Source organism: Sapajus apella, unplaced genomic scaffold (assembly GCF_009761245.1).
Source record: "Sapajus apella isolate SASKATOON/1434 unplaced genomic scaffold, GSC_monkey_1.0 scaffold23, whole genome shotgun sequence".
NCBI classification, from domain to species: Eukaryota; Metazoa; Chordata; class Mammalia; order Primates; family Cebidae; genus Sapajus; species Sapajus apella.
Window position 1 is genome coordinate 22,805,590 of NW_022436963.1, and position 23,774 is coordinate 22,829,363.

The following is a 23,774-nucleotide window of genomic DNA, read 5'->3' on the forward strand; positions in this document are numbered from 1 at the left end:
GATGATTCTAAGTTTCCTGAGGCTTCCACAGCAATGTGGAATTGTGAATCAATTAAACTTATTTCCTTTGTAAGTTACCCAGTCTTGGGTATTTTTTTGTAGCAGTGTGAGAACGGACTAATATGGAATGTCTGAGAAACTGCCATGTGAGCAGAAGCCTGAAGGCCAGGCAAGGAGGGCAAGCACTGATGGAGGCGAGAACACTCCAAGCAGTAGGGAGCATCAGTGGCTAAGGTCCCTGCTTGGGATGATGGAGAAAGAGTAAGGGAACAGATGAGCAGAAGGGCATCTCAGGAGGAAGACTGACAAGAAAGAATAGGGTCATGGGTGGGGCAAGAAGGGCTGCAAAGCTTTATGGGTTACTGTAAGCCCTTTGGCTTTTGCTCTGGGAGCAGGGGTGGGAGGTGGTTACTCCTAGATTTTTAGGCTGGGCAACTGGAAGGATAGACTTGCTCTTAACTGCTCTTATCTGAGATACAGATGGAAGGAGGCAAGTTTGGGAAGGCAGTTGACGAGGTGGTTCGGCACACACTGAGTCTGATTGTTTCTTACATTAGATATGCACGGAGACAAAGGGGAAGAAGCACTGGATACATGAATGTAAGGTTTTGGGAGTCATCAGAATTCAGGTGGACCTAAAAGCACTGTGACTAGATGAGATCCCTGGTGCAAATGGCACTGGGAAGTGAGGCCTGAGTCTTGCGCAAAAAAAACTCAGAGGGAAGAGGGTCACCATGAGATCAAAAGGAAGCAGTCAGAGACACATAACCCAGAGTGGCTTCCAAGAATCAAGACAGGATAGTTTTAAATGTCCAGAAAAGGGGAGAAAAACTCTTCATCCTATACCCCCAATCTAAAATTACCTTCCTCAAATGCTGAGATCCTTAGCCATACAGTCTAATTTTTTAACCAATTAAGGACTTACTGGAGTTGACTATTAAAAATACTAATAACTTTACCGAGGAGTATTGCAATTCATCCAGTGTGGGGAATGAATTTAGGTTTCTGGCTTCCTAACACGGAATTCAGACAAGCTGCTCCAGAGAATGTTCCTGGAGAGTGTGGGTGTGGGGAGCGGTCAGCAGCTGGGGAACATGGTAATGACAATGTTAGTAGTTTACACTTAGGAAGCTCCTTATGACAGGTGGCACCCATTAGGTGTTGCACATCATGGCTCTCATTTAATCCTCAGAATAGCCCTGTGAGAGATAGCCTAGGACTACCCCATTTTACAATGAAAGTGAAGCTTGGGGCAGCTAGGTGGCTTGCTCATCAGCACACAGCAGGCTGGAGGGTAGGACAGGCCGGGAGGTAGGTCACCAAAGGGGAGTTTTAGGTAGCAAGAGGCCTTTGGGTGCTATGGGACTCAAAAACTGATGTCATCTTGGTGGGGAGACATTGACTATGCTGCGGGGAAGGCTGCCTTGGAGGGCTCTCCTGAGAACCTAATCAGTCTCTAGAATGTTTACCTGAGGGGAAAGTTACTAATGAACTTCTAGAACTCAAGGTCTTCATAATCCCAAGCGGGAGGGGGTGTCCTATATAAAGGTAATGGATTCCCAGAGAAGTAGAAAAAGTTCAATAAAAATTATGAGATGATTGATCAGGCAAAATGAATTCATATGTACAATATTGGAATTCATTATAATTTCTAAATTAATACAGCCATTTCTGTTAAAGATCTGGATACTGTGGCAATAATGTATTTCATTTGATGATTGACCTTCAGAGAACAAAATTGTGTAAATCAATAGTAAAATATAGTTTGTGTTTTCACTAAAGTTACTGTAATCTTAAACTACTGGTCTTAAAAGATTGTGTTATTTGTAGTATTGACATATTAGACCAATGTAAACTAATTTTAGACCTGTTTAAAAAGAAACTCTCTTGATACTGCTTCCACCAGTCAGCAGTATTCACAATTTAGAACACAGGTCCAGGTTTAACACCTTAAAAGCTGGTAGCAGGTAACAATCGCACAGCCACGGCCACCTATGCAAACACACACATGATCTCATTCTGCTAAGGTCTGCCAAAACCACTCTCATTATGACAGTATAATGCTTTCTTAGCATCCCATAATGAAAGTGAAAATGTTCTGAAAGAAGGAGACTCACTCCATCTCCCCCACCACCAACATTTTTTGGTCTCCGGCAAAGAAAATGGCAGCAAACGACAATTTTTATAGACGAGTACTATAAGAATCCAAAAAGAATGAACTTGTCTTCACCAAAAAAGATGAATACCACTTTTTAGAACAATCTTGCAGTCATTTTATGCAAGGCCTTTTAAAACCAGGTTTGTATGTACTAAGCAAACTTTTCAGAACACTGTCACACATTTCCTCCTATCACTTAGCCAGAGGAGACAGGGCTTCATCAAAATTTCCAAATGCTCTTGGGGACAACCTTGAGGTGTCATCATTGGGCACCTACTGCAGGGACAGATACTAAGACGGGGCTTTGCATTCATCCATCTATTCATTTGTCAACGACTTCTGGTGTTCTTACTAGGGGCCAGGCATAGTTCTATGTCCTAAATGTCCAAAAACAAAAAGCCACTGTTCTTTTAACCTTAACTGAGGGGAGGTGTTGAGGAGCTGGGGAGACAGAAAGTAAACAAATTCATGTATAATAGAATCCGGCTGCATTAAGCATTAGGAAGAAAAAGAAGGCAGATAGGAGAATACAAAACGATGGAGCAAGGTTTCTATTTTAGATACGGTAGTCAGGGGGCCTTTCTGGGAACGGGACCTGGGTTGTCCCGTGAGAAAACCGTAATTCTCCCCCTTCCTGACAAGGTGAGCTGCTGCTCACTATTGAATCTGCAGCGCATAGCAGGTGTGTGGCTCCACTGTAGGTGTCCGGGAAATACCTGCCCAGCGGATGAAGAAGAACTGGAAGAGGAGTCCACGGCAGCAGCGGCGGGGCATGGTGGGGGGCGCCCACCGAGCAGTAATTATTGCACCACCGCACACCTCCCAAGGAATGGGCAACTTTTCCGAGCGCTGTCACAGCTGAGGTCGAGTCCTGAGCTCCCAGGCGCCCCGCGGGGTAAGCAGGACAGCCCTCTCCCTGCAGCGGGGACGCGGCCACCCCCGGCTCGCCCACCCAGTCCTACCGCCCGGCCGGCACGCAGCGCTCCGCTCGGAAGGGAGCCAGGGGGAGAAAGTGTTGCCTAAACTTTTGGGGCTGCGCTGTCCTCTCCCGGCCCGGAGGCGAGGCCGCCGAACAGCCGCCCGGCGCGGCCCGAAGCTGGCTTCCGACCCGGCGGGGCGAGTCCCGGGGCGCGCGGGCGGACGCGCGGGGAGCCCGGGTCTGCGCCGCGGCAAAGCGGGGCCGGGGCGAGGGGCTGCGCTGAGACAAAGCGGCGGTGGCGGCGGCGGCGGCGGGGCCGGGGCCCCCTCACCTGTCGAGCCAGAAGGTCCAGGGCGAGTGCAGCGGGACCCCGCCCGGCTCGGGCCGCAGAGCCGACAGCTGCTGCAGGCCGAGCGGCGGCTCCGGGACGGCGGCGGCGCGGGACCCCGGCGGCTCCCGGGCCCCGGCGGGGGGCGCGGCGGCCGGGGGCAGCGCCATTTTCTCCGCCCCGCCTGTGAGGCCGGCGGACGCGCGGACCGCGGGGCGAGCGCGGCTGAGTCACCCCGGCCCCCGCCCCGCCCAGCCCCGTGGGCCCCGCCCCGCCCCGGGCCCGCAGCCGCCCGCCGCCCTCAGGGCCTGGGAGCCGTGCAGAGGGGCCGTGGGAGGCACTGCCGGGCCAGGGCCTCCGAACAAAGACAGGCCCACGGAGGGGTGGGGGGGCCGATCCCGCACAGGCGTGCGCCCCGTGTTGGGGACCGACGGCCCGGCCTGGAGTGGCGGCCGGGGACGGACTAGAGGGCCCACAGGGGTGAGAGGGACCGGGGAACTGTCTGCGGGCTGGCTCTGCAGCCAGGCAAAAGGGCAGCGGGCTGGAGCGGCAGGCTAGAGACAGATGGAGGGATGGATGGGCCAGGGGATGGAGCCCCAGACCCACGTGGTGCGAGGGAAGGAGGGATGGACAGACATACCAGCAGTCAGAAGGATGGAGGGAAGGCTGGCAGATGGCTGGAGGAGGGAAGGAGAGATGGAGGGCAGATGGAAGCACAGTTGGATGTGACAGATAGATGGAGAGGGGAACCGATGGCCAAATGGATAAAGAGGCTCCAGTGCCCGCGAGTACAGAACAAAGGGCGAGACAGAAGAACGAACAGGAGAACCATGACTGGGGCATGAGGTTGGAGCAGATGGGCTTTGCATTCCTCTTGGTGAGGACATACTTCCTAACTCCGCTGATTTGAAGGGGCCGGAGCCCCCAGCCCATCCTCTGGAGCCACCCTGTGACCACAGTGAGGGCCTCAAACCTGGCTTAAAGTATGGCCAACTTCAGAGGACGTTTCCCCAAATCAGCCAAAGTTCTCCAGATCTGCCCCAAAGCAGCAGCCAGTGGGGAGAAGGAAAGCCGGCAGCTGTGAACACAGAGCGCTCTGCTTCCTGTACCCCTGAGCACCCAGGAAGTCTCTTAGGCTGTGACATTCCTGAGCCTAAAGTAGGAGGGATCCTCCTAACACAGCCCCTCCCCAGGTCTCTGTCACTTTCTTTTTCAAAAGAAAAGCAAAGGCATGAGGCATGTGAACACACATGCATGCCACAACTGGCATGGACATCGTCTTTACTCTTGCATTTCTAGATAGTTCCTCTATGGCCTAACATGTTCTGTTCATGACGTGAGCATTCGCTGGGATGGAAGAGCTGCAAAATAAGATGGGTTCAGGGGCTTCACTGTATCATAATAGGCTGTCATGAATCCAGAGTAGATGCCCTCCCAGAAAGGTAATCAAGGTCACATAAAATGACAATAATAAAACCAAGGCTGCTGTTTTGTAACCCCTGGTTTAAAGTTAGCTTCTATACAACATACAGTGCTGGAAGGAATGGCAGATGTTATGAAATCCATCCAACACTAAAATACAGGGGTGCTTTTGGTTAGATGCATTTATCTTGTTGCTTAATAGCTCTTTTTATTTTTCCAAGAAACATTGTATATGGCATTGTTTAAACTGTTCTGAGCACTTTACCCTTATTAACTCATTTAATTCTTAAACCAATTAGGAAGATACGATTAACCCATTTTACAGATGAGGAACAGAGATAAGATTAAGATAACCCCAAGGTCACAGAGCTAGTAAGTGGGAGAGTTGGGATTTGAACTTAGGTATTCAGACTCCAGAGTCTAGACTTTCAACTGCCAGACTCTCCTGCCTCTCTACATGGAACACTAACAAGTCCACATGGTAAAAACAAGCTGTGAATAATAGGTCTCCCTCCCAAGACGATCAATCTTCCTTCCCAGAGGAAACCACTAGCAACAGTTTTCTTCCAGAAAAATGCAAGTATGGCCGGGCGCGGTGGCTCACGCCTGTAATCCCAGCACTTAGGGAGGCCGAGGCGGGTGGATCACGAGGTCAGGAGATCGAGACCATCCTGGTCAAAATGGTGAAACCCCGTCTCTACTAAAAATACAAAAAATTAGCTGGGCATGGTGGCGCATGCCTGTAATCCCAGCTACTCAGGAGGCTGAGGCAGGAGAATTGCCTGAACCCAGGAGGCAGAGGTTGTGGTGAGCCGAGATTGCGCCATTGCACTCCAGCCTGGGCAACAAGAGCGAAACTCCGACTCAAAAAAAAAAAAAAAAAAAAGAAAAATGCAAGTATGCACATACAAGCATATATCTAGATTTATAAGTTATAAATCTATATCTTTTTTTATAAACGAAATAGAAGCATTTAATACCAATACTGCACCTTCTTATTCCACTTAATATTATATCCTTAAAGATTTTTCTACTTCAAAACATATAGATATACTCTATCTTAAGGGCTGCAACATAATTCATTGTAAAGAAGTAATATAATTTAATTCACTAGCCTCCAACATTTATGTGGTTTCTAGACATTTTCTTATATAAATAATGCTACCATAAGTATTTTTATATTTATGTCTCTCTTCATCTGCACAAGCTAATCTCAGAATAAGTTTGGAGAAGAATTGTTGGCTGCATTTAAAAATCTGATACATATTGCCAAATTGCTCTGCAAAGTGGTTACATGAGTTTATATATAGCTGATTTATAAATAATGGTTGATTCTGAAAATTCATATTTACTAAGTGACACATATCTGTATAAAATTCCAAGGCATGGGTAGAGAGGAAGTTTTGCTTTCTAATGATTAAAACTAGTCAAACTGTCAAGTTTAGCTCCTTCCTTATGTCCTTTAACAATATCTGCAGCAAAAAAGGGCTATTCAAGAATTTTTATCTGCAGTTTCTATAAAAGGGAATGTGTACCACATGAAAAAATTCCCTCCAGAATTTAGAACTAGGAACAGTCTGGCAGTTTTTCTTTATTGAATAGCAATTATATAGCTTTCTCTCTTTTTGCTTTGGCTTCCAGGCTGCTCATAATTACATTTGGTGTACAATCACCACACCAATATCAGCCAATGAAGAAGCATCATAATTTTTATATTTATTCCTATTTCTATTTTAATTACCTAATAGCATATATACACCTTACTCTGTGAACCCCTTAAGTTTATTTTTGAAGTAGGCGGTGTATATGAATAGATAAAATTTAAATGACCTTACGATTAATAAAAGAGATAAGACAAAATGGCTAAGGAGGGAACAACGGGCACAACTTTCATTCCCTTCCTGTTTGATATGTGTAAGAGACTCAATTATTTTTATTCCTCTTAAAATCATTCTTAGAAGATAATAAATTAGGAAAATTTCCCTCATCTGGGATTTGGATGGCAGGAATTAGAATTTCAAGGTAGAAAGGGGACTTAGGGATTATCTAAGCAAACCCATCACTTTACAAATGAGGAAACTGAGGCCCAGAGAGGTGAGGTGACTTACCCGAGGCCACAGCTCTAGGAAATGACAGAGGCGGGACTAGAACGTGGGTAGCTTGAGGTCCGGACCAACGTGCTCTCCCACTGCATAACACGCAACACAGACGACTTGGGGTGGCAGAAGAGAGGAAGAGAAGGTGACCCCACAGCCCCTAGCAAGGAAAACAACAAGAGGACTTGAGGCACTCATAAATAATTAAGCAATTAGCTGCAGCAGCTACTCCCCTCCCCTCCAGCATCCAGTCACCAAGGCAACTTGGGCAGGGTGCCTGCTGGTTGCCTAGTAACAGTGTGGTCTGCTCCCCTGACATGCTCCCTAGGCATCAAAGGATTTGAGAGCTGGGAAGAACCTTAGACAGGGATCACCATTCCAACACCTTCATTTTCCAAATGAGAAAAGAGAGGCTCAGAGAAGCTGGGTAACCTGCCCAAGGTCACACAGCTATTCAGAGACACAGCCAGGTTCCATTCCCAGTTGCTTTCTATTGCACCAGAGCTGCCTCAGGGGGGCTGCAGATGGAGGAGAGGGGGATATCTCTCTACAGTTCCAAGAAGAATAAGAAAGTCAGAGCAAGCAAGCAGGCAAGAAAGAGACAGAGACCTGAGCACTCGTATGCAATTAGCAGGAGCTGGTAATCCCATCAGCCCAACTTTCATCATCACCATGGCAACATGGGTGAGGTGGGTGCTGGTTGCCTAGCAACAAGTGGTCCTCTCTCTTCTACTCACATCCGCTCCCTGAGAGTCACAGGAACAGTAGAATGATGACGCTGGAAGGGAAGGCAGGGGTCCTAACCCAGTCTCCTCCTTTGCCAACAAGGAACCTGAGGTTCAGGGACACTGGAAGTCACACAGCCACAGAGCCATCTAGGGGCATTCCCTTCATTGATGGCCTCTGTCTCAACACTTTGGGAAGGTAGCCTTCCGCTCCATAAAGGCAGAACATGGGAGGCAACTGGACAGTGCTTTTCTTGAAAGAAGATACTTCTACCACTTGTCTAAATGGTGGGGATGCCACAGACAAAACTTGGCATGTAGTGGATGTGCATAGGAGGCACTATGCTCACTGGTTACACACATCATCTCTAATGTCAGAAAACCTGAGTCAAAGCCAGTTCTCCCTAAACCTGGCAAGCTTCCTATCCTTTCTGTGGCTCAGTCTCCATGTCTGAGGACTGGACGGTCTAATGATCTCTACCTCTTGAGTTATCGTTAGGATTAAATGAGAAAATGTGCATGCCAAGTGCCTGGGATATAGTAAAGATACTGTAATTATCAGGCATTCATTCATTCCACATTCAATAAATATTTGTTGCATGTCTGCTATGCAAATGTCACTGTTCTAAGGTCTGCAGGTTCATTAGCAATATAAAGAAATTTTTGTCCCAGGGAGCCCACATCCCAATAGAGAGAGAGAGAGAGAGAGAGAGAGAGGGAGAGAGAGAGAGAGAGAGTGTGTGTGTGTGTGTGTGTATTTAAATGTTTGTTGAATGGGTGGGGGAACTCACTGGCAATATGCTGTTTATGTTGCTGGGCTCCTTCTCTAAGACTGAGAAGTTTCCTGTTTACAGGGTGTGATTCTATAAATATGCAGGCCTGTCTTTTATGTGGGAACTCCGTTTTCCTTTCTTTTAACAGGAAAAGAAAAAGGAAGGCAATGGCCACTAGATGGCAGTCTTCAGTCCTTGTAGGTACAGGGCACAGGCTCTGACTGAAGCTTCCAGCAAAGGTAAGTGTTGGCAGCTCGTCAGTCCTAGAGCAATGGCTTGGAGAGGTAGGGGGAGACCTGAAACTATTCTGGGATACTCGCATGTCAGGGAAGGCTGCAGTGTGGTTCAAGAGTGATTGCTTCGGAGTGAGACTTATCCCCGCTCTAATCAAGATCCTGCCATGGGTAAACCCTGTGACCTTGCTGAGCTCCAGATTCCTCATCTGGGATACAGAGGTGATAACAAGAGCGCCCTCAAGGGGCTGCTTTGAGCCATGTTATAAGAAAACATTGTCTAATGCACCTTGCAAGTTGCACACAGGAAAAGCTCAACCAGTGTTATTTACCTAGATTCCAAAGGACCTCTGAAGGTCTTTGAGGGGCCAGGCCAGGCCTCTCTTGTTCACTGCTGCTAATGGAAGAGAAAGGGGTAAAGGAAATGGTATGCTTTAAGCATTTGCAGTGAGGACACTGAAGTCCATGTAGTCACTGAGCCTGGAAAACGTGGCCTTGAGGTTTGTTGCCCAACTCCCTACATCCATCCACCTGCAGACAGAGTTCTTGTCCTGATCTGCCTGCACTCTGTGTGTTGGTCTTCCTTCTTTCTTTTTATTATCATTATTTATTCATTTAGAGACAGAGTCTTGCTCTATCACCCCGGCTGGAGTAGAGTGGCACAATTTCGGCTCACTGCGGCCTCAACCTCCCAGGCTCAAGCAATCATCCCATCTCAGCCTTTTGAGTAGCTACAGGCGCATGCCACCATGCCCTGCTATTTTTTTTTTTTTTAAACGGAGTCTTGCTCTGTCGCCCACATACGCTAGAGTGCAGTGGTGCGATCTTGGCTCACTGCAACCGCTGCCTCCCAGGTTCAAGCAATTCCCTGCCTCAGCCTCCCAAATAGCTGGGATTACAGGTGCTCACCACCAGGCCCAGTTAATTTTTGTATTCTTAGTAGAGACAGGGTTTCACCACCTTGGCCAGGCTGGTCTTGAACTCCTGACCTCATGATCCACCCACCTTGGCCTCCCAAAGTGATGGGATTACAGGCATAAGCCACCACACCCAGCCAGCCCTGCTAATTTTAAAGTTTTTTTGTAGAGACAGGGTTTCACCACGTTGCTCAGGCTGGTCTTGAACTCCTGGCCTCAAGTGATCTTCCCACATCAGCCTCCCAAAGTGCTGGAATTATAGGCATGAGCCACCATGCCTGGCCTGTTCTTTTTCACTGGTGCTATCCACTCCCAGTCCTCACTCCTGAGTCAGCCAAGCATGGCCTGGAGGACTACAAAAGCCTCCCTGCTTCTAACACCTGACCCTCTCATCTGCTGCCAGACAGCAACCTGCACAATAGTTCTCCAACACTGGTTTGCTTCCGCCTGCTCTCAGAAAAAAACCCAGACTCTTACTGGTGGCCAACAGTACTTGGCACCTTCTGGATCCTTCCTGCCTTTCCAAATGCATGGCTGAGCTCTCCCCTGCCTGAAAGCTTCTCTGTGGCCACAGGGCATCTGCACATGCTGTTCTTTCTCCAGAACTGCCAGTCCCTCTGCTTGGCATGGCTGACTCCTTCTCCTGCCTTAGGCCTCACTCTAAAGCAGGTCTTCTCCCCTTCCTCATTATTTTTTTCAGGGCACATGTCAGCTGCATACATCTACTGCCCATCTTCCGAACCAGAATATCCGGTCCAAGTGGGGAGGGCCAGGCCTCTCTTGTCCACCTTTGTAATGCTCAGTGCCTAGTGCAGGCCCTGTCCACAGCTGGCATGCCAGCAATATTTATTAAGAAAACAAACTAGGTATACAGCAGATACTGGTTGAAAGGAAGAGTCTGTGACTTTGTCTCCAAATTTCTTGTCTTTCTCCTCTGCCAGTGTATCCTTTTTATGGATGGCATGTTGGTCTTCCTAAAAAGCACTTTGTCCTATTACTTCTTTGCTCAGAAGCCCTAACGGGCTGCCTGTTTCTCACAGGCTGAGGTCTGAAATCTGAAATCTAGCCTCTAAAATCGTCTACACGACCCACCTTTCCAAATGCATTTGCAAGTATATTTCAAAATATATTTAGAGAGATATAATTATACACCTATATTTACATATACTTGGAATATATATGTTAAATCTATATATTTGGAGATACAGCTATATATGGAAATATATATATTCCAAACAGATTTGCCCCTATTTCTTGGTGCGTTTTCAGCTCTGCCACAACATGAGCTCCCGAAGACAGGCCTGGGCCCACCTCCCCCACCACTGTCTTCCCAGTTCACAGCACGGTATCTGGCACATGGGAGATCCAGCTTTACTGAATCAATGATGGGCTTACTCCCCACTTGGTAAACACACCATATGTACTCGTATCTCCACACTTTTGCCTGAGACCTTTCTTCTCTCCTCTGACCATCCGAATTGTCTAACCATCCTTCAAGGGTTAGGCAAAGTTCCCTCACAGGAAATCAATCACCAAACACACCCCAGATTGGGACAGGAGATTCGCAGAGTCCCAGAGACATAGCTGGGCAGTGCCCAAACTACTTTCCCAGGAGGAAATCCCTTATCCTGGCAAAAGGAGCACTGGGAAGTAACCAAGCTCTTCCCTGGTTTTAAAAAAAAGTCCCAGTGATTTCAGATACATAGGTTTTGTGGCCAATCCAAGAACTCTGATTAAAGGAGCTTTGTTGTGGCCACACAGAATTCCACTGATTGGAGGAGTACTAATTCATATAACCAACTCCTCCTGTCGGGCACTTAGATTCTTACCAATGATTGTGGCTATCATGTGCAACCCTGTAATAAACACTCTGTCAATCACTGGCTTCTTATCAAAGAGTAGTTCTGAACATTCCTGGCCAGCCAATCAATCAGAGATACAGAGATGCTTCACATCAGAAACTGGGCTGAAGGGGAGAGCCGGCAGGCCTCAAATTAGTCTTCAGCAATTTTTAAAAGAGAGGAAACAATGAGCAGTAGGGAGGCAATGTGATCAGAGGGAAGTCCAAAAACATGTGCTTTGGGACAAATCGGTGAACCTCTTTGAGTCTTTTTTTCTCAGTTAAAAAAATAAGTGAGTCAATAACACCTGCTTTGCCTTGCTGCCTGAAGGATCATCAAATCAGGAACATCTGGTGAGGCTTTCCATAAGCCAAAAAAAAAGTTACGCAAGTGTTGACTCGTTTCCTTATTACGGTTCCTGGAGGGGATAACCCTACATCTCTCTGCTCTTTGAACACGAGTGTCCTCCTTTGTATGCTCTTTGGGGATCGAGAGACAGGTGGAATGAACAACTGTCCCAATTTGCCTAGGACTGTTCCGATTTGAGGACTGAAAGTCTTGAGTCCTGGAAAATGCTTTGGTCCTGGGAAAACCTGAATGGTGGATAGGCAAGGAGCAGGTCCTGGAGTGCTACCTGTTCCTGAGGATTTCCAGCAACCATCCAGGAGGCCTCTAATCCCCACTGTGAGCTGATAACTGCTCGCCTGGTGGGATAAATCAGCGGCAAGCAAGTCACTTCTTCACATCTAAGAAGCTGCTTTAGGGTAAGATTTTGTTTGCGGCTTTCAGTTACGGTTCATAGATCATTTAGGGGAACATTTTGTAAGCCAGTTCTCTAAGGAAGTGTATTGTGCTTTCCAAAGCTTTATTTTTAAGCAGAAGTAATCGTGTTTATGACATGAGAAATCCTGATACTGAAAATATAAGCTGACTTGGCAAATATTAGGAGGTGAAGAGTCAGGCTGCAAAAGGATCCCCTGCACCATCTTTCCCTGTACCATATTTAGCCCAAGCTTCCTGAGGGGTGAGGAGCTCACCTCTGAGGTCCTCAGAGACTATTATAAACTACTATTTATGTGCTGGAAACTCAATAAATATCTGAATAATAAATCCTTCTGTGATTAAAAAACATTAAAGTGTAGATTGAAATATTTTATAAGTCATTTACTTCTTAAGAATTGAGTACACTAAAGTTTTGGAAGCCATTATCAATTGATGAGCAATTTAGTAAAGAAAAAGCAGTTTTGGAAATGAAGCTGTATTATTTGTTTTCTAAAAAAAAAAAATCATAATTACATGACATTTTTAGAACTGTAACTACTGTGCAAAATGCTCCATTAGGAAACATGAGGACACTTGCAGTGTTTAGGCCAATAAGACCCCTTTAGTCACTCAATCTCTTTTCTTTTACCATCAGCAGGAATTGCATACTAAGAATACAGAAAGATCCTGTTAATTTTTCACTCTTTTCCTGTTCCTTCTTATTTGTTACATATTATTCCCATAATGGCAGGTTGCACCTTATAGTATTTGCTTCAAATTTTCTTACTGTTTGTGGTAAGATAGTGTCTTATTCCCAGGCTAAAAATGTGCACATATTGATCATACCAGGTCATCACTACAAAAGATGAGCTCTCATGGAGGCTATGAGGAACATGGTACCCCCCCAGATGGCTTTATACAAATATTTGATGTCACAAATATATATACTGCGGTTGACAATGATCTTGGAGACAGCTGAGTCACTTTTGTCCTTTCAAAACCTACCAGGTCACTCAGAAATACACTGTGAATTATCCTAAATTTGGGATGAGTACCTATCATTCCTAAAACGCCTAAGGGTCATGTCCGCCTTATTGGACTAAAATATTTTATGACACATGAAACATAAATTTGTCAATTAAATGCAGTATTGTATTTTTCATAGTTTGCAAAAGCACAGTTAATGATGCAAATAATTTCCTATTTTTCATTCTGAGGGAAAATCATTAATAAAACCATACTCCTTACAAGAATTGAAATCCAGCAGTTAGAGGGCACAAACCACCCATAAAGGCAAGCTATAAATTAGCAGTGAAAAAAACAAGCCCACTGATTATAATGTCCAGATGGAAATAAATAACTGAATCATTCTTTGTCAAATCAAATAGCATCTTTATAAGTTGTTGCATCATCTCTGTTGATTCAATTTAACTGGAAGATATCCGAAAATGACTATGACCTGCATAAGTATCTTCATTTCCCATGCTCATTCGTATTTGGCCTATGAGTCCTCTCCTTTTATTTTGAAGGTGAATTCACGTCTAAAACGGTTTTTAGGTTTCTAATCCTCAACATCATCCCGTGTTAAAAGAAAACTGGCCCCAAGCTGGAATGAAATTATTGGAATCAAAAAACTGGAGCCTCAGTGTTGGGTCAAATCTTTTATCAAAGAAAGAATTCAAGCACTTCTTTTACCAGGCAAGCTGGTAAGTACAAGTTGTCATGGAAACAGGATATATTCAAATTATATGAGGAATGACGTTCCTCATCTAACTAGGTGTTCATCTCGTCTAAATGGGGAGAAATTGGTGTAGCTGAAATCCATTATATTTCTTTCAAATCTGCATTAAAAACAATCATTTCCTTTATTTTATATAGGAGTACACAGGCACAGAGGCTCACTCTCATAAAATGAAGAATTAAAATTACCTGCAAAAGAATTGGGGCATAAACAAAAAGACATAAAATGAAAATGAATCCCGTGATATAAATCTATTGATGCATAGTGAAGGATGGGAGAATGAAAATCAGATAATATAATACCTCCGCCTATCATGGGACATATTTTTCTTCAATAGCATTAGTAGCTAGTTTTTCTATATATATAATTATTATACTTTAAATTCTGGGGTACATGTGCAGATCTTGCAGGATAGAATGGCAATCATTAAAAAATCTGGAGACAACAGATGCTGGAAAGGATGTGGAGAAACAGGAACACTTTTATGCTGTTGGTGGGAGTGTAAATTAGTTCAACCGTTGTGGAAGACAGTGTGGCAATTCCTCAAGGATCTAGAAATAGAAATACCATTTGACCCAGCAATCCCATTACTGGGTATATACCCAAAGGATTATAAATCGTTCTGTTATAAAGACACACGCATACAGATGTTCATTGTGGCACTGTTTACAATAGCAAAGACCTGGAACCAACCCAAATGCCTATCAATGATAGACTGGATAAAGAAAATGTGACACATATACACCATGAAATACTATGCATCCATAAAAAATGATGCGTTCATGTCCTTTGCAGGGATATGGATGAATCTGGAAACTATCATTCTCAGCAAACTGACACAAGAACAGAAAACCAAACACTGCATGTTTTCACTTATAGGTAGGTGCTGAACAATGAGTAATTAGTTTTTCTGTAGAATGATCCAGGCCAGAGCAGTTCTCTGGAAGCTGAGGAGACTTGCTGATAGGTATAATGTCACCACCCTGATAACAGCAGAGCAACTTGTGAATCCACAGATTCCTAATGAAGAAAGGCAATACTGTGGTAAGCAGGAACTTCCCGCTCCTTAATAAGGCAATTGTTGAAAAACACATGGCACAAACTAATATTGTCTGGAGGGTGTTATAGCATGGAGGGCCCATGAAGTCACAGATCTACTTAAGAGGCAGCCTGAAGTTCTTTCAGGATCAAAATAATCTAAGAGAACATCTTTTCATTTTTTTTTCCAAGTGAAAATCATTTCTCTACCTCCCTCCAAAAAATAAGAAAACATTTTCATGTTTTGCTGCTTAAAATACTGAGGCCTCCATGAAACTCTTGTCCAAGCACTTAAGATAATAATAATTCAAATAAAAATACCCATAGCTCCAAGATCTACAAATAAATCTTTAAACTCAAGAATAAGAAAATGAACACTGCATTTTAAAATTAGACGAAAGACCTGAGCAAATATCTTGCTGATCATATACAGATGGCAAATCGGTACCATGAAAAGATGCTTAATAGCATGTCACTGGGGACTGCAAATTAAAACAACAATAGGATACCACTATACACCTATTAGAATGTCTAAATCCCAAAACGTTGGCAAGACCAAATGCTGGTGAGGATGTGGAGCAACAGGAACTCTCACTCGTTGCTAGTGGGAATGCAAAATGGTACAGACACTTTGAAAGACAGTCTGGCAGTTTATTACAAAACTAAATATACTCTTACCATACGATCTAGCAATTATACTCCTTGGTATTTACCCAAATGAGCTGAAAACTTATGTCCACACAAAAACCCACACAAAGATGTTTATGGCAGCTACATTCATAAGTGTCATAACTTGAAAGGAGACAAGATATCCCCCAGTAGTGAGTAGACGAGTAAACTGTGGTACATTCAGACAATGGAATAATATTATTCACTGCTAAAAAGCAATGAGCTATTATGCCCTGAAAAGGGATGGGGGAAACTTTAATGCATATTATTAAGTGAAAGAAGCCAATCTGAAAAACTACATACATATGATCCCAACTAACACAACATTCTAGAAAAGGCAAAATCCATAGAGACAGTTAAAGGATCAGTGGTTGTCAGAGGTTCAGTTGCAGAAGAGGAAGGAATGAATAGGCAGAGCACAGATTTTTATGAAAATAAAACTATTCTGAATGATAGTATAAAGAGTTTAGAACCTGAAAAATATCAGAGTTCAACTACAAATGAACAGTAGTGTAATTTTTACCATAAGGTTCATTGAGTCAACTGCTTTTGGAGAGTGACTGTTTAAGAGGAATAAACCCTTGGATTCAAGAATCTCAATGAACTCCAATCACAAAAAACATGAAAATCACACCAAGGCAGGGTATAATAAAATTGCTACAGTGCAGAAAAAAAGACACATTATATACAGAGGAGCAAAATAAGAATTAGGCTGGGTTTGGAGGCTCACATCTGTAAACCCAGCACTTTGGGAGGCTAAGGCAAGGGGATTGCTTGAGGCCAGGAGTTCAAGACCAGCCTGGGTAGCATAGGGAGAACTCCCATCTCTACAAAAACAAAAACAAACACAGTTAGAAAAGATTTTATTTTCCATAGGAAACAATACAAGCAAGAACAGTCTCTTTACTGAAAGAAGAAAACCTGTCAACCTAGAATTCTATACTCAGTGAAATATCTATTCAAAAATGATGAAGAAAATTCTCTGCCAGAAAGATAGAATAGACATGCTGTCTCAATTCCTCCATGTACAGTGAAAAACCCTGAACATTATATAAAACAAACACAAGAAGATTCTGAAAGGGGCCAAAAGGTGGCATACCAGTTAGGGACCTCAGCAGTTAAGGAACAACACAGCAGTAAGTTCCCTGGGTTTTCTTTTTGCCTCATATATCTCAAAGTCAGAGCTGGAGAAGCTGGCAACCTGAAAATGCAAATGAGCACAGACAAGAAAAGTCTGGTTTCTCTAGCCAAAGGAGCAGCCTTGCAAGACAGAAAACTCTCAGACATAAATATGCCAGCCAAATGCAACAGAAAAAACGGTGATCCTCCCCGTACCTAAGCCAGCAAGGCCAAGTGAGAAGCCTAATTAGACTTTTACCTTCACCAGGTAGAATGGATTAAACAACAAGTAAATACACAACAACAAAAAACCATGATGCAACAAAATGCTATCTATAAAAAAATCACTTCAAATACAGCCATGTGGGTAGGTTGAAAGTGAAAAAAATGAAAAAGATATATCTTGTAACAATACCCAACAAAGTTAAGAGTGGCTATATTAATATCAAATAAAGGAGATTTTCGAGAAAAATTAACCAGAGACAGAGGAGATTACATAATTATAAAATAATCAAGCCACCAGAAAGACATAATGATCCTACATATGTGTGCACCAAACAACAAAGTCTCAAAATACATGGAGCAAAACTTGATAGACCCAAAAGGAAATAGGCAACAGAAAATTATAGCTGGGAACTTCAACACCCCACTCTCAGCAATGGGTAAAACTGCTAGATAGAAAATGAGCAAGGGTATACAAGAAATGAACAACAAAATCAGAATCAGCCAACAGGATCTATTTATTATATGTAGCACTTTAGCAGAGCACAATTTTTTTTCCAAGAGTTCATGGAATATTCACCAAGATAGATTACATTCTGGACCATAAAACAAACCTTAAAAAATGTAAAATAAATCAATGCCAGAAAATGTACAAATGCCTGAAAATTAAACTATATATATATACACACACACACATATATATGTATATATGTACATGAGTGTGTGTGTGTGTGTGTGTGTGTGTGTGTGTGTGTGTATATATATATGGTTAAGGAACAACACAGCAGTAAGTTCCTTGGATTTTCTTTTTGCCTCATATATCTCAAACTCAGAGCTGGAGAAGCTGCAACCTGAAGATGCTAATGAGCACAGACCAGAAAAGTCTGTTTTTCTGTGTATGTACATATGTATGTACATATATACGTACATATATGTACGTGTGTGTGTATGTGTGTGTGTGTATGGGTTAAAAAGGAAGTCTCAAAGAAAATTCAAAGATACGTAGACCCAAATGAAAATGAAAATACAACATATTAAAGCATATCAGATGCAGCTAAAGCACTACTGAGAGGGAAATTTACAGCACTAAATGCTTACATTAGAAAAGAGGAAAGGTCTCAAATCAACAATCTAAATTCCTACATTAAGGAACTAGAAAAAGAAGAGCAAAGTAAGGCCAAAGCAGCATAAGGAAGAGAAAAATAAAGAGCAGAAATTAATAAAATTGAAGCAGAAAAATAAGAGAAAATCAAACAAAAAAAAAAAGAGAAATAGAGGTGTTTTCAGATATGCAAGAGCGAAAAGTATCCACTACAAGCAAATCAACACTACAAGAAATGTCAGAGGCTGGGCCTAGTGGCTCATGCCTGTAATTCCAGTACTTTGGGAGGCCAACGCAAGAGGATCACCTGAGGCCATGAGCCCCAGACCAGCCTGGGCAACATGGTAAAACCCTGTCTCTACGAAAATATTAAAAAATTAGCTAGGCGTGGTGGCACATGGCTGTAGTCCCAGCTACTCAAGAGGCTGAGGTGAAAGAATCACCTGAGCCTGGGAGGTTGAGGCTGCAGTGAGCCATGATTGAACCATTACACTCTGGCCTGGGTGACAGAATGAGACCCTGTCTCAAAAAAAAAAGAAAAGGGAATGTCATGGGAAGTCCTTCAAGAAGAAGGAATATGATGCCAGAAGAGAACGTACATTTACAGAAGGAAATAAAGGGCACTGGAAATGATAACCACATAGGTAAAATATAAGAGAATTTTATTATTTTTGAAATCCCTTTAAAAAATAATGGACTGTATAAATGAAAATATTAACAATGTACTATGAGCTTTATAATATGAATAAAAGAAAAATCTATGATGATAATAAGACAAAAGTTGGGAGAAAGAAATGAGAATATGCCATTGTAAATTGTTATACTATATGTGAAGAGGTATAATATCACTGGAAGGCAGACTGTGGTAAGTTAAAAATGTACACTACAAATCCTAAATAAAGCACTAAAATAAAAAACAAAGAATTATAGCTAATAATCCAACAAGAGATTAAAAGAAATCATAAGTAATATTTACTTGATTTTTTTAAAAAGCATAAAAATAGGAAAAAGGAAACAGAGCAGGTAAGACAAATTGAAAACAAAAAGCAAGATGACAGATTTAAATCTTGCCATATTAATATCGACCTTAAATGTATGGTTTAAATATTCCCAATTGAATTTCGGCCATTATTTGGTTAAGTATAAAATCAAGAACCAACAATAATGCTGCCTACAAGAAATGCGCTTTAAATATAAATGCAACAACGGATTAAAAGTAAAGGACAGGGTGTCTGTTTCTCTTTCTGCATGTAGTAGACACAAATATTCCATTTAACAAATATTGGCTGGGTGCGGTGTCTCCCACATGTAATCCCAGCATTTTGGGAGAGCGAGGCAGGCAGATTGCTTGAGCCCAGGAGTTTGCAGCCAGCCTGGGCAAGATGGCAAAACACCATCTCCACAAAAAATACAAAAATCATCCAGGCATGGTAGTGCGCACCTGTAGTCCCAGCTACTTGGGAGGCTGAGCTGGGAGGATCACCTGAGTCCAGGAGGTAGAGGTTACAATGAGCTGAGACGGTGCCACTGCACTCTAGCCTGCGCAACAGAGCGAGCCCCTGTCCAGAAAAACAACAAAACAAAACAGAAAAATAAGTACTGAGCACCTACTATTGGCCAGGAACATATGAGAAAACCTGTTAAAGGAACAAAAGAATTGTAAGAATTCATTAAATTCATGCACATGTGCATGTGTGTGTGCATGAATACACGCGCGCGCGCACACACACGCGCACACACACACACACACACACACACACACACACACATGCATCCTGGAATCCCAGGCATAGATTGTAAGCAGAATGAGAAGTGACATTGATCCTTAGCTTGATGTTATGAGCATAGTCTACAATAAAATAGTTTTTAAAGTAAAAAAAGATACATTGTGTTAATTCTAATCAAAAGAAAGCTGGAGAGGTTATATTAGTATCGCACTAAGTAAATTCCAGAGCAAAAAACATTACTTGGAATGAAGAAGGTCAATTAGTAATATAAATGAATCAATTCACCAAGAGGACATAATAATTCTAAACATTTTTTGCTCCTAATAACAGAGCCCCAAGATACATGAAACAAAAACTATTAGAAGGGCAAGGAGAAATACAATCCAGATTTATAGTCAGAGATTTCAAAACTCATCTCTCAATTGTTGCTAGAATGAGTAGACAGAAAATTATTAAGAATATAAAAGATGTTAACAACACTATCAACCATCTTGACCCAACTGACATTTATAAACATTCCACCCAACAACCATATAGAACACATTCTTTACAAGGGTACACAGAATGTTTACCAAAATAGACCATATTCTGGGTCACAAAAGTCTCAATAAACTTAACAGAATTAAAGTCATACAAGTTTGTTCTCTGATACAGTAGAATTAAATTAGAAATTAATAATAGCAAGATATCTGGGAATACCCCAAATACTTATAAACTAAATAACACACGTATTTATATCTCATGGATCAAAAAAGAAATCAAAAGGAACATTAGGAAATATTCTGAAATGAATGAATATTAAAAAAAAATACTATAAAATTCACGGAATTCTACCAAAACAGTTCTTAGGGGAAAATTTATGACACGAATGCCTGAATAAAGATCTCAAATATACGAACTCAGCTTCTATGTTAAGAAACTATAAATAAAAGCAAACAGGACACACATAGAACAAAGGAGATAATAAATATTGGAGCAGAAACCAATGAACAGAAAACAGTAGAGAACATCAATGAAAATAAAAATCTGGTTCTTTGAGACTGAAAAAAGTGATAAACTTCTAGCAGGACTGTTCAGGGGAAAATGTACCAATAACAGAAATGACAAAGAAGATATCAATACCAATTTTATATTATAGCTATGTAGAAGGTAACAAGAGAATGTTATTAACAACTTATGCCAATGAATTGGTAACACAGATGAGATGAACAAATTCCTTAAAAGACATAAATTACCAAAATCTACTTGGTAAAATACATAGCTTGAATAGCCATATATATATAAAATAGATGAAATATATAAAAACCTTTCCCCCCAAAAAAATTCCATGCTCGAATAGTTTTACTAGTGAATTCTACCAAACATTGAAGAAAAAAATTCTATATCAGCTTTTAAAAAGCAATTGAAAAGGAGAGAATACATTCCAAGTCATTCTGTTAGATCAGCTTCATCCTGAAGCAAAAACTAGACAAAGTCAGTACAAGCAAAAAGGAAGGCAGCTGAAGATCAATAACCCTCATGAATATAGATGTAAAAATTCAAAAAAATTTTTTCACAAGTATAAAAGAAGAATATACCAAAAGGATTGTAGTTCATGAATGAGTCATATTTAAAGAATGCAAGGTTGGCTTAATATGTGAAAGCCAACCAATAATTCACCACTTAACAAACTAAAAATGTAAATCAGTATGGTTATCTCAATAGATGTACGGAAAGCATCTGTCAAAATCCAACATGCATTGCTGATTTTAAAACAAGCAAGCAAACACCTCTCAACAAAGTAGGAATGGAAGGGAACTTGTAATCTATAGGCACCTATAAAAATCCACAGCTAACATCACACTTAATTGTGAAAGACTGAATGCTTTCCTTTTAATATGAGAGAAGAGACCAATAAGGTCACCTCTTGTCACTTCTATTTAACATTGTCTTAAAGGTTCTAGCCAGTGCAACAAGGCAAGAAAAAATAAATAAATAAATAAGCATCCAGACTGAAAAAGGTAACATTACCTATTCCAGACAAGACACTATGTAGAAAACCTGATGGAATTTACTTCCCAAAACTGAAATAGTGAGTTTAGCAAAATTTCAAAATATGAGGTCAATATACAAAAATCAATTATATTATTTATGTGGTAGAAATGAACAATTAATTTTAAATATCATTTAAAAAAGTATCAAAAATATAAAATGTTGGTAGATAATTCTGATACCAGATATACAAGAACCATACAATGGGAATCATAAAAGACTGCTGAGAGAAATAAAAGAAGAGCTAAAAATGAAGAGATACACCTTGTTTGTATCTCTTACATATAGGAAGATGCAGTATTATTAAGATGTCACTTCTCCCCAGATTGATCTAGACACAACCCCAGTTAATATCCCAGTAGGCTTCATTGTAGAATTAGATAACTTCACTCTAAAACACGTAAGTAAATGCTAATGACTGAGAACAGCCAATACAACTAGAAAAAGAACAATTTGGAGGAAACGTTCCCTGATTTTAAGGCTTATTACAAAGCCACAATACTGAATACAGTGTGGTACCAAGATAGACAAATATATAAATTCAACAGAAAAAAGAGTCCAGGAAGAGACCCATACGTATATGAACAATTTGATTTTGACAAAGGTGCAATAAGTTTTTCAACAAGGGGTGCTGGAGCCGTTGAATATCTATATGTTAAAAAAGTTAATTTCAATCTATTGGAATTCAATCCACTTCACACTATTTACAATATCAACTAAATATGGAACATAAAACTAACTGAAAACCTAAAACCATAAAAATTCTAGAAGAAAACATAGGAGAAAATTTTCATGACCATGGTGTAGGCAAGGATTTCTCAGATATGACTGAAAAGCTTTATTCACCAAATAATTCAAATTGATAAACTGGACTTCATCAAAATTGAAATCTCTGCTCTTTTCAAAGATACTATTAAAAGAATAAAAAGACAAGCCACAAACCAGGGGAAAATAGGATTTCTAAATCTTATATCTGAAAAAAAACCCTTTTTTCCAGGATACATAAGGAACTCCCAAAAGTCAGTAATAAGAAAATAAATGACTTATTGAAAAAATATGGGCAAAAGTTTGAACAGATTCATCAACAAAGAAGATAGGTGGATAGCAAATAAGCACATGAAAAAACATGTTCAATATCATTTATTGTAATTGCCAACCGAGCAGAATTCTATTCCCAGCCAAACTATTAAGTATGACGATGGTAAAGTAAGAACATTTTCAGATATGTAAAAAATTTAAAATATTTACCTCCAAATCAACTTTCTCAGGAAGCTATTAATGTATTACACCTCCTGAAAATAAAAGAATAAAACAAGAAAGAGAAAGATGTGGTTTGTTCCCGGAAATAGGAAGTCTCATAGCGGAAGAGAAGAGCATGCTTTGGAAGGCAGTGCCAGGGCCACAGCTGTGCAGGGAACTGTCCAGACCAGATAAAGTAAGAGAATGAAGGAAGGGAAGGAGCAGGAGGTTTTCTGAAAAATGCAGCTGTTTATCCAAAATGTTTGAGATATGGAAATCAGACCACTGTGAGTTCACATGGAAGTCTAAGGAGAAACAAACCCAAGTTGTACTTTTTATGTGATTTATCATAAAAATCTGTCTGCGTTATCTCTAAGGTTTATTTTTATAGATGTTCTCTTCAACAACTGTCATAATTCTGCAAATGAAAGAGTCTCTACCTCATTTATATCAAAACCCAATGCAAAGCTTAGTGCTGGGGGGTGGATAACAAGAATTTACGTGTGTGGGAGGTAGGAGGTGTATGTATTTAGAGGGTGGGCATTTAAAGGAGCTACACTTTCATATTTTATTACAAGGAAGTCGTTGCATAATAGGTAAACTACCAATTCAAGAAACAGGAGGTACATCCTTAAAGATGTGTCTTACAGGCCCCTGCTCCATAGTTCAGAACATTTTATATGGATGTACCCCCAACATCTCCACCTTAGAA

At 41.5% G+C, this 23,774-nt stretch overlaps 1 protein-coding gene across 4 annotated transcripts in view; it reads right to left on the reverse strand.

Annotated features, from left to right (window-relative positions):
* EIF4E3 (eukaryotic translation initiation factor 4E family member 3) overlaps window positions 1-23,774 on the reverse strand; it is a 72,330-nt gene that overhangs the window by 39,994 nt on the left and 8,562 nt on the right. For 2 of the 4 annotated variants that reach the window (XM_032289668.1, XM_032289667.1), the window contains one exon: window positions 6,936-7,083. Coding sequence is in view for 1 of the 4 variants with exons in the window: in XM_032289666.1 (XP_032145557.1) it covers window positions 3,409-3,575 (167 nt within the window). In the remaining 3 variants the exon portion in view is untranslated. Of the gene's footprint in view, window positions 1-3,408; window positions 3,591-6,935; window positions 7,084-7,532; window positions 7,652-23,774 lie in introns of those variants that run through there. The other 2 variants (XM_032289669.1, XM_032289666.1) reach the window with 2 other exon arrangements.